The sequence below is a fragment of the Schistocerca cancellata genome, chromosome 9 (assembly GCF_023864275.1).
Source record: "Schistocerca cancellata isolate TAMUIC-IGC-003103 chromosome 9, iqSchCanc2.1, whole genome shotgun sequence".
Taxonomy (NCBI): Eukaryota; Metazoa; Arthropoda; class Insecta; order Orthoptera; family Acrididae; genus Schistocerca; species Schistocerca cancellata.
The window spans coordinates 38,502,954-38,515,451 of record NC_064634.1 but is presented as its reverse complement, the minus strand read 5'-3'; the positions used below and the strand labels follow the sequence as shown (position 1 = coordinate 38,515,451).

Below are 12,498 nucleotides of genomic sequence, written 5' to 3'. Positions count from 1 at the left end.
CGCGATTATTGTCTTCGCGCTTCGCTCTCAGCGAGCATAAAATGGACAAGTTTCATAATTGATGTTAACCAATGACGTAACACTTACGTAATTTTAATAAAAAATAGATACCATTTTCCGTAGTCCTATGTTTTTGTATTACAGAACCCCTAGTTTTGACACAAATAGCAGGATGATTATTTCATTTACTTTCATTCAGTTTCAAAAGAAAGCAACATATCATTGTAATTGTATATACACTCCTGGAAATGGAAAAAAGAACACATTGACACCGGTGTGTCAGACCCACCATACTTGCTCCGGACACTGCGAGAGGGCTATACAAGCAATGATCACACGCACGGCACAGCGGACACACCAGGAACCGCGGTGCTGGCCGTCGAACGGCGCTAGCTGCGCAGCATTTGTGCACCGCCGCCGTCAGTGTCAGCCAGTTTGCCGTGGCATACGGAGCTCCATCGCAGTCTTTAACACTGGTAGCATGCCGCGACAGCGTGGACGTGAACCGTATGTGCAGTTGACGGACTTTGAGCGAGGGCGTATAGTGGGCATGCGGGAGGCCGGGTGGACGTACCGCCGAATTGCTCAACACGTGGGGCGTGAGGTCTCCACAGTACATCGATGTTGTCGTCAGTGGTCGGCGGAAGGTGCACGTGCCCGTCGACCTGGGACCGCACCGCAGCGACGCACGGATGCACGCCAAGACCGTAGGATCCTACGCAGTGCCGTAGGGGACCGCACCGCCACTTCCCAGCAAATTAGGGACACTGTTGCTCCTGGGGTATCGGCGAGGACCATTCGCAACCGTCTCCATGAAGCTGGGCTACGGTCCCGCACACCGTTAGGCCGTCTTCCGCTCACGCCCCAACATCGTGCAGCCCGCCTCCAGTGGTGTCGCGACAGGCGTGAATGGAGGGACGAATGGAGACGTGTCGTCTTCAGCGATGAGAGTCGCTTCTGCCTTGGTGCCAATGATGGTCGTATGCGTGTTTGGCGCCGTGCAGGTGAGCGCCACAATCAGGACTGCATACGACCGAGGCACACAGGGCCAACACCCGGCATCATGGTGTGGGGAGCGATCTCCTACACTGGCCGTACACCACTGGTGATCGTCGAGGGGACACTGAATAGTGCTCGGTACATCCAAACCGTCATCGAACCCATCGTTCTACCATTCCTAGACCGGCAAGGGAACTTGCTGTTCCAACAGGACAATGCACGTCCGCATGTATCCCGTGCCACCCAACGTGCTCTAGAAGGTGTAAGTCAACTACCTTGGCCAGCAAGATCTCCGGATCTGTCCCCCATTGAGCATGTTTGGGACTGGATGAAGCGTCGTCTCACGCTGTCTGCACGTCCAGCACGAACGCTGGTCCAACTGAGGCGCCAGGTGGAAATGGCATGGCAAGCCGTTCCTCAGGACTACATCCAGCATCTCTACGATCGTCTCCATGGGAGAATAGCTGCCTGCATTGCTGCGAAAGGTGGATATACACTGTACTAGTGCCGACATTGTGCATGCTCTGTTGCCTGTGTCTATGTGCCTGTGGTTCTGTCAGTGTGATCATGTGATGTATCTGACCCCAGGAATGTGTCAATAAAGTTTCCCCTTCCTGGGACAATGAATTCACGGTGTTCTTATTTCAATTTCCAGGAGTGTATGTGTCTACATCTACATCTACATATATACTCCAGTAGCCACCAAGCGGTGTGTGGCGGAGGGCACAATTCGAGCCAAAGTCAAATTCCCCCCCCCTCCCTTCTTCCATTCGGGGATCGCGCGAGGGAAAAACGACTGGTGGTAATAGTACATGCTCTACATCCTCGGTGCAGATCGGATTTCGGAATTTAGTAAGCAGCCCCTTCTGTTTAGCGCGCCGTCTATCTGCAAGTGTGTCCCACTTCAAACTTTCTATGAGATTTGTAACGCTCTCGCATCATTTTTACAAATGATGGTACTAGTTTTTCTTGTGAGATGTTTTTCAACTCTTTTACAAAGCAATATCAAAAACCAATCATTCACTTCACGACAATCTCCACAATTAACTACTCTATGTCATCAAAAGTATCCGGACACCTGACTGAAAATGACTTACAAGTTTCTTGCGCACTCAAAAGGTAATTCTGGAATTCAATATGCTGTTGGCTCACCCTTAGCCATCAAGACATCTTCCACTCTCACAGGCATACGTTCAGTCAAGTGCTGGAAGGTTTCTTGGCGAATGGCAGCCCATTCTTCACGGAGTGCTGCACTGAGGAGAGGTATCGATTTCGGTCGGTGAGGCCTGGCACGAAGTCGGCATTCCGAAACATCCCAGAGGTGTTCTATAGGGTTCAGGTCAGGACTCTGTGCAGGCCAGTCCATTACAGGTATGTTATTGTCGTGTAACCACTACGCCACTGGCCGTGCATTATGAACAGGTGCTCGATCGTGTTGAAAGATGCAATCGCCATCCCCGAATTGCTCTTCAACAGTGGGAAGCAAGAAGGTGCTTAAAACATCAGTGTAGGCCTGTGCTGTGATAGTGCCACGCAAAACACCAAGGTGTGCAAGCCCCCTCCACGAAAAACACGACCACACCATAGCACCACTGCCCCTGAATTTTACTGTTGGCACTACACACCCTGGCAGATGACGTTCACCGGGCATTCGCCATACCCACAACCTGCCATGGGATCGCCACATTGTGTGCCATGATTCTTCACTTCACACAACGTTTTTCCACTGTTCATTCTTCCAATATTTACGCTCCTTACACCAAGCGAGGCTTTGTTTGGCATTTACCGGCGTGATGTGTGGCTTATGAGTAGGCACTCGACCATGAAATCCAAGTTTTCTCACCTCCAGTCTAACTTTCATAGTACTTGCAGTGGATCCTGATGGAGTTAGAAATTCGTGTGTGATGATGTGGATAGATGTCTGACTATTACACATCACGACCCTCTTCAACTGTCGGCGGTCTTTGTCCATAAGCAGACGAGGTCGGCCTGTACGCTTTTGTGCTGTACGTGTCCCTCCACGTTTCCACTTCACTATCACATCGGAAATAATGGACCTAGGGATGTTTAGGAGTGTGGAAACCACGCGTACAGATGTATGACGCAACTGACACCCAATCACCTGACCACGTTCGAAGTGCGTGAGTTTCGTGGAGCGCCTCATTCCGCTCTCTCACGATGTCTAAGGACTACTGAGGTCGCTGATGTGGAGTACCTGCCAGTAGGTGGCAGCACAATGCACCTAATATGAAGAACGTATGTTTTTGGGAGATACTTTTGATCACATAGTGTACACGAAAGAAATGAGAAATTAACCAGGTGATCAGCAACGACGATTTTGTGGGAATCCCGATGAAGCCACAGAACTAGGAAAATAGAAACAACGTCAACATGCAGTGAGGTAAGGCATCCTAGATCCGCTATGTAGAAATTGCTGTACCTCATTCCTTGTCTCACTGCTGCCAATCCTGGCGATCTGTCGTTTGGTTCGAAGCTTGTTACTGAAATGCATTGTAGTAACAGTGGTGGCAAATCTTGCACGTTAGCTGTGTGCGTGTTGTTGCAATCATTTTGTATCATATTTGAACTTGAGCATATTTAAATGCCCTTTCATAAATTGTTCTCGTTCCGTGTGGTATTTTTATCACAGCAGATGATTGGCACGTAAGCAGTCAGTAAAACACAAGACGCTGCCACTGCACCGCCTTTCCATCCCGGAAGTTGATGTGGCCCTTTCTCTCTGCCTGCAAACCTCTCGGAGGTAAATATTATTTGTACAAGACTTAGTGACTCTCGCCGCCCTAGTTCCATTCCGCAGAAGTGGGAGAAGATCGATAGACATCGTGTTGCTCCTCACTGGTGCAAGTGTTTGCGAATTTGAACTCTTCAAAAGGTTTAAATTAAATCCGTTTTCATTATTATAAATAAGTACCATATCTGAATTTGAGTGAATTCTCTAGGCGCTTTGAAAAAACCTTGTGATTTCCGCGTGACATATATACCACAGCAGATGATCATCACGAAACATACGTTACCATCCATGCTGCAACAGGTTTCCCCTTCGACCACGAGCAAAGCTTTGCGACCCCCAAGGGGGGGGGGGGGGGGGGGTCTATAGTATACAGATTTACTAACTATACGACGCTACACGATGCAACAACGCGTCCTCATTGACAAACATTGCTATCAAAACGGTGAAAGTATGTCGTTTCGAATCGTATAGTACGTCCTATTTTCGGTAGAAATTATGTCCCAGATTCATCAGCTATGAAAAGAATAACTGGAAAATTCAGCTGTCGATGTATAACATAGGACATGAGCTGGTAGTGGTCGTTCGAAAGGAAACTCCTGGCAGTATGCGAAACTGTGGCGTTACTCCTGGGGCCTCGATTCGCCATCGTGCATAAGAACAGGACTTTTCAATAACCACTCTTCACTGTACTCTCAGATGAATGATTTCTATCTCCATGCTTACAAAAACCAAACGAATCAATGACTTCTGCGAACAGCTATGCACAGCAAACTGTTTACTAACTGGATCATTGAACAACAAGAAGTGAATGCCGGTTTTGTTTTGACAAAATCGTCTTCAGGGACGAGTCCCATTTTCACCTCGATTGCTTCGTTAAAAGGCTCAACTGTGGCACTTGGGACTCAATAAATAAATCAACAAATGAATGGTCAGGGAATAATGCAATCTCTTCATGTCATTGGTGTGCATTGAGGTCTCGAGAAAAATGGGACCTGTTACCTATGAGAACGAGCCAAATAATGTAATAACCGTAAATGGCGAACCTTACGATAGCCCACTTCTTCGGGCATCTATTGGAAGGTAAAGTTTTTGCACGCACGTGGTTTCAGCAAGAAGGTACCACAGGCCGTACCGTCCGTGAGGCACTGACTGTCTTGCACTATTCTGACCCTGATCGTGCCATCCCCCGTTTTCGTGACTGGAACTGGTCGCAACGATCTTGCAATGTAACACGTAAGAATGTCCGGAGCTCGTAGTCTAGTGGCTAGCGTTGCAGCCTCTGGATCACGGGATCGCGGGTTCGATTCTCAGCCGGGTTGGGGATTTTGTCTGCCTGGGGACTGTGTATGTGTGTTGTCCTCATCAATTCATCATCATCATTACCGACAGCGGCTCGACTGGACTGTGTAAAAACTTGGAATGCATAAAAATTGGTACTTTATACGGGGTCCGATGACGGCGCAGTTGAGCGCCCAATGGACCACACATGATCATTATCATCATCATCATCACCTATGGACAAGTGTCTGTAGGGTTCTTTGAAGTGTCTGATTTATGGAATCAAACCGAAGACCGTTCAAATGTCGAAATTAAATACTGAATCAACGAAATACGACGGTCATTGTGCAAAACTGTTATTGAAAATTTTGCTGGAAGAGCCCCACTGTGGTTCAATAGTCTTTGCGGCTATTTAGCGGATATGCTTTTTACTTGGATAATTTCAAAATCTCTCCATTATAAAACAGTAAGTATTACAGTGCTTTGTTCAGAAAACCAAGTTTTATCTAAAATTTAAATCTTGGGCTTTTATTAGAACACTCCTTGTAAGCATTTTCGCAGAGCACATTATGTAACAGAAGACTAAAAACACGGCAGTTTGGTACACATATGGCGCTTTGAGAGCCATTACGTAAAATAGAGACAAAGTCCTCCTCTAAAACGCGGACTGCTGTCTCATTGGCAAATTAGGGACTTCTCCAAAACGTTGTAGATTGTTTCACCCATAGCTTCTTACTTGGGCTTCTAGCTAGTGTTACTACTAACGAGGCTTGTTCGTATGTCTCAACAGCGAGATTCCCTGACATAGAATTCACTTTTTGCAAAATATTCAGTATGAAACCCTCCTTGGCTGTTACGCCTGCAGTCCCGTTGCATCTAATAACTTGGCCTCATCTTTCAAGGGGGGAGGGGAAAGCACACTTTCAAGATACCCCAGGAATCGATCCCTCGCGAAAATTTTGGCCCTAGTTCTGCCAGTACGCAGTTGCGACATTCTGAATGTAGAGCTTTTAAATTTCGAGCGCACCGGTTGTTTGTCACTCGCTCCACTCCACTGCAGGCGGCCAACGCCAGAGCACGGTGTACTGCACAGTGGAGCAGATAACAGATTTGTGGAATACTGCTGTGAGTTTGGTAACATAGTTCATTGCATCAAAGTGTATCGTCCCATGCGTGTGGCTTGTGCCAGAGCTCTCTTTGCTTTGAACAGTTTAAAGTTGCGATTCGATAATGCAAAGTTTTATACCTTATGCATGAGAATATTTAGTTATTTGCATTTTTCCATCTAAGATTGCAGTGCAGATGTATAATCCACGTTTGGATGAACATGTGGAATGGTTGCTTCGATTGTATGACACAACACATAGGGCATATACAGGGTGTTCGGAAATCTAATATTTTGAATAGGAATCCATTTCCGCCGACGTACCGTTTCCTTTCTGCGATGGGTTCAGTTCAAATGTTTAATAAAGCACTTTCGCTCGAGAATTGAATTAGGCGTGATACAGTACATTTATTTGGTAATAATCCAAAAGGAAACAACGAAATGTCCATTTATGACTTGAGCAGATTTGTTTGTGTTATCACCTAAACATTACGTGTATACATTATTCCAAAACAAAAACACCCCAGCGTACTGTACATACAGGACAGCGCCGATGCACTACAAAAGCCGCCCGATGTGGTGTCCACCAACGTTGTTACAGACGTTGTTTCTACAAAGCATGTTTTGATACACACTCTCCATCCCAAATGGTCTCTTCAATTTCCAGTGCAGCGGCTAGAGTTCATGCTAGCAGATCTTCTTCTGTCTCTACTGGACTTTCGTAAATCAAACCTTGCGTATGTCGTCACAACAAGTAATCCATAGGAGATAAATCCGGCGATCTGGCGGCCACACGGATGGAAATCCTACGCCTGCCCTTCTTTCACCATATTGTCTGTTGAGATGTCTCCGAACCACACGTGAGAGGGAAGGTGATGTACCACCGTGCTTAACAGTTTCCTGGAGACTGTTGGTTTTAGTGACAGTGCACGCACTCGCTAAAATGGCGTCTTCAGTGAGCTGTAGAGGTGTGAAAGAGACGGACTTCTGGGGTTTTTGGTTATTATGTGCCTTATCTGTGACCTTTCGTGTGAAATAGAATCCTTCCCAATTTTGAAGGACTGTGTTTATCCTAAGACTGTCTATGAACTTTTTGAAGGTCATTTTGTATTAGTTAGTTCGTTTCATGTTCTGTGGACCATTTTACACGATAAATTGTAACGAGGTGGAACGAGTCGTTTTGCATTCCACCGGAAATGAATTCGTGAATATCGTCAAATGGCGAAAATTTACAAGCGTTAATTTTTTAATGTACAGGTGATAGTAATTCTTGCCCACCACCTTTTATACATCACAATAATAGAAATTCTTCTACGGAATAAAAGCAGTTATCAAGGACAAACATTTTCAGATTATTTTCAAAATTTACTTTGCTGTCTGTCAGACATTTTATAGCCGCGGCTAAATGATCAAAAATTTTGTTTCAGCATTGTGATCTCCTTTTTGTGCTGAAGACAACTGTAATGTGGAGTACTGAGTCTTTTTTCCTTGTGTTATTGTAATTATGCATATCATTGTCCCGTCTAAATTGTAGTGGAGTATTCACGTCAATCTTCATGAGGGAACGAACACGAGTATTCACATCGAATTTCATGAGAAATGAACACGTAGTGAAACGACAGTCACAATGTCCAGCTCCTGAAAACAGATGTCTACAAGACGATCGTAGATAAGCACCACATATTATTCTTCGAGCACCTTTTTGAGCTGTGGAGGCTTTCTATCTTAAAGAGGAGTAACCCCAGAACAATATTTCGTATGATACACTACTGGCCATTAAAATTCCTACGCCAAGAAGAAATGCAGATGATAAACGGGGATTCATTGGACTAATATATTATACTAGAACAGACATGTGATTACATTTTCACGCAATTTGGGTGCATAGATCCTGAAAATCGTTACCCAGAACAACCACCTCTGGCCGCCATATCGGCATTGATACGCCTGGGCATTGAGTCAAACAGTGCTTGGATGGCGCGTACAGGTACAGCTGCCCATGCCCGCTTCAACACGATACCACAGTTCATCACGAGTAGTGACTGGCGTATTGTGACGAGCCAGTTGCTCGGTCACCATTGACCAGAAATTTTCAATTGGTGAGAGATCTGGAGAATGTGCTGGCCAGGGCAGCAGTCGAACATTTTCTGTATCCAGAAAGGCCTGTACAAGACCTGCAACATGCGGTCGGGCATTATCCTGCTGAAATGTAGGGTTTCGCAGGGATCGAATGAAGGGTAAAGCCACGGGTTGTAACACATCCGAAATGTAACGTCCACTGTTCAAAGTGCCGCCAATGCGAACAAGAAGTGACTGAGATATGTAACCAATGGCAACCCATATCGTCACGCCGAGTGATACGCCAATATGCCGATGACTAATACACGCTTCCAATGTATGTTCACCGCGATGTCGCCAAACACGGATGCGACCATCATAATGCTGTAAGCAGAACCTGGATTCATCCGAAAAAAAATGACATTTTGCCATTCGTGCACTCAGGTTCGTCGTTGAGTACACCACCGCAGGCGCTCCTGCCTATGATCTAGCGTCAAGGGTAACTGCAGCCACGGTCTCCAAGCTGATAGTCCATCCTGCTGCAAACGTCGTCGAACTGTTCGTACAGGTGGTTCTTGTCTTGCAAACGTCCCCATCTGTTTACTCAGGTATCGAGACGTGGCTGAAAGATACGTTACAGCCATACTGATAAGATGCCTGTCATCTCGACTGCTAGTGATACGAGGCCGCTGGGATCCAACTCGGCGTTCTGTACTACCCTCCTGAACCCACCGATTCCATATTCTGCTAACAGTCATTGGATCTCGACTAACGCGGGCAGCAATGTCGCGATACGCTAAACCGCAATCGCGATAGGCTACAATCCGACCTTTATCGAAGTTGGAAAAGTGATGGTACGTATTTCTCCTCCTTACACGAGGCATCGCAGCAACGTTTCACCAGGCAACACCGGTCAACTGCTGTTTGTGTATGAGAAATAGGTTGCAAACTTTCCTCATGTAAGCACGTTGTAGGAGTCGCCACCGGCACCCACCTTATGTGAATGCTCTGAAAATCTAACCATTTGCATATCACAGCATCTTCTTCCCGTGGGTTAAATTTCGCGTCTGTAGCACGTCATCTTCGTGGTGTAGCAATTTTAATGGCCAGTAGTGTATTACTGAATGAAAATAGGTAAGATATGTCAACTCATTGATTTGTTTCTCCAAGATTTGCAATGACTTTAAGTGCAAACGTGGCTGAATTAAACTGTTTTAGCAGTATCCAAATGCGCTTGTGTGTGTTACTTTCCCTCCAGTTTTCACTAGTCCTAATGGAACAGTACCATCTGCCTTTCTTCATTCGTTAAGTGGCCTTGTACACATCATCTAGTGTTAATTCTGGAATATCACTTTTTTCTTCGTTATTAACCGTCAACTGCATGTTTCCCGTCTTGCGCTACACATAAATTCAAAGAAATTCTTGGACAGTTTTCTCCTTGTAGTGAGTTACTAAGCAGTCTTCTATATTAACTACTGAAATGTAACGTTATTACAAGATTCTACTTTGCTTTTGATTTAACTTTATTCCTCTCAATTGTTTCTCTCAAACAAAATTTCAACGTAACCTTTAATTTCGTCTTGAACAGATGTACAACAGCTCTGTTTACTTGAGAAAGTCGTGTATTCTGTGTTTATTAAAGTGTGTGCCGTTTTATGCTGGATTACATGAAAGTTAAAGGATACTGTAATATAAACCGTGTACAGAATTTGAGAAGGATGTCGCCATAGCTCCTACGTCTCTAAGGCATTATTGCAAACTACAGAACTGGCTTGTAGAGGTGTACAGCGTATGTGATGGGCAGTTGCTGTACCGGTACGTACCATTGTTGTAGCCGAACCGGAAGTCCCCGTTGGGGCGCACGTCGAGGTACTCTGAGCCCTCCGGCGGAGCCGCCTGCTGCCCCGCAACACGGCTGCTGCACGACAGCAGCAACAGCAGCAGCGGCAACAGCAGGTGCCGCACCCAGGCATGGCGGTGTCTCATGGGTAGCGCCTCCTGTAACGAGGTGTAGCGTAATGTCAGGTAGAAGTGGCGTGTGACTCGAGTAAATACTAAGTGTAGAGTATGAAACCGGAATTTCCCTATACAGGGTGGTCCATTGTAAGTGACCGGACCAAATACACTGCTGGAAATGGAAAAAAGAACACATTGACACCGGTGTGTCAGACCCACCATACTTGCTCGAGACACTGCGAGAGGGCTGTACAAGCAATGATCACACGCACGGCACAGCGGACACACCAGGAACCGCGGTGTTGGCCGTCGAATGGCGCTAGCTGCGCAGCATTTGTGCACCGCCACCATCAGTGTCAGCCAGTTTGCCGTGGCATACGGAGCTCCATCGCAGTCTTTAACACTGGTAGCATGCCGTGACAGCGTGGACGTGAACCGTATGTGCAGTTGACGGACTTTGAGCGAGGGCGTATAGTGGGCATGCGGGAGGCCGGGTGGACGTACCGCTGAATTGCTCAACACGTGGGGCGTGAGGTCTCCACAGTACATTGATGTTGTCGCCAGTGGTCGGCGGAAGGTGCACGTGCCCGTCGACCTGGGACCGGACCGCAGCGACGCACGGATGCACGCCAAGACCGTAGGATCCAACGCATTACCATAGGGGACCGCACCACCACTTCCCAGCAAATTAGGTACACTGTTGCTCCTGGGGTATTGGCGAGGACCATTCGCAACTGTCTCCATGAAGCTGGGCTATGGTCCCGCACACCGTTAGGCCGTCTTCCGCTCATGCCCCAACATCGTGCAGCCTGCCTCCAGTGGTGTCGCGACAGGCGTGAATGGAGGGACGAATGGAGACGTGTCGTCTTCAGCGATGAGAGTCGATTCTGCCTTGGTGCCAATGATGGTCGTATGCGTGTTTGGCGCCGTGCAGGTGAGCGCCACAATCAGGACTGCATACGACCGAGGCACACAGGGCCAACACCCGGCATCATGGTGTGGGGAGCGATCTCCTACACTGGCCGTACACCACTGGTGATCGTCGAGGGGACACTGAATAGTCCACGGTACATCCAAACCGTCATCGAACCCATCGTTCTACCATTCCTAGACCGGCAAGGGAACTTGCTGTTCCAACAGGACAATGCACGTCCGCATGTATCCCGTGCCACCCAACGTGCTCTAGAAGGTGTAAGTCAACTACCCTAGCCAGCAAGATCTCCGGATCTGTCCCCCATTGAGCATGTTTGGGACTGGATGAAGCGTCGTCTCACGCGGTCTGCACGTCCAGCACGAACGCTGGTCCAACTGAGGCGCCAGTTGGAAATGGCATGGCAAGCCGTTCCACAGGACTACATCCAGCATCTCTACGATCGTCTCCATGGGAGAATAGCAGCCTGCATTGCTGCGAAAGGTGGATATACACTGTACTAGTGCCGACATTGTGCATGCTCTGTTGCCTGTGTCTATGTGCCTGTGGTTCTGTCAGTGTGATCATGTGATGTATCTGACCCCAGGAATGTGTCAATAAAGTTTCCCCTTCCTGGGACAATGAATTCACGGTGTTCTTATTTCAATTTCCAGGAGTGTATCTCACGAAATAAGCATTAAACTAAAACACGAAACTCGCCTAGCTTGAAAGGGGGAACGAGATGGCGCTATGGTTGGCCCGCTAGATGGCGCTGCCATAGGTCAAACGGATATCAACTCCGTTTTTTTAATTAGGAACCCCCATTATTCGTTACATATTCGTGTAGTACGTAAAGAAATATGAATGTTTTAGTTGGACCACTTTTTTCGCTTTGTGACAGGTGGCGCTGTAATAGCCACAAACGTCTAAGTACGTGGTATCATTCGTGGTAACATTCCGCCAGTGCGGACGGTATTTGCTTCGTGATACATTACCCGTGTTAAAGTGGACCGTTTACCAATTGCGGAACAGGTCGATATAGTGTTGATGTATGGCTATTGTGATCAAAATGCCCAACGCGTGTGTGCTCTGTATGCTGCTCGGTATCCTGGACATCATCCAGGTGTCCCGACCGTTCGCCGGATAGTTACGTTATTTAAGGAAACAGGAAGTCATCAGCCACATATGAAACGTCAACCACGACCTGCAACAAGTGATGATGCCCAAGTAGGTGTTTTAGCTGCTCTCGCGGCTAATCCACACATCAGTAGCAGACAAATTGCACAAGAATCGGAATCTCAAAAACGTCGGTGTTGAGAATGCTACATCAACATCGATTGCACCCGTACCATATTTCTATGCACCAGGAATTGCATGGCGACGACTTTGAACGTCGTGTACAGTTCTGACATTGGGCACAGGAGAAATTACGGGACGATG

The 12,498-nt window shown here is 47.0% G+C and overlaps 1 protein-coding gene across 1 annotated transcript in view; it reads right to left on the bottom strand.

The window, feature by feature from the left end:
- LOC126100991 (spidroin-1) overlaps positions 1-12,498 on the bottom strand; it is a 117,667-nt gene that overhangs the window by 93,236 nt on the left and 11,933 nt on the right. Inside the window, exon 2 of the mRNA XM_049911658.1 lies at positions 10,016-10,190. Within this exon, the coding sequence (XP_049767615.1) occupies positions 10,016-10,190 (175 nt within the window). The remainder of the gene's footprint in view (positions 1-10,015; positions 10,191-12,498) is intronic.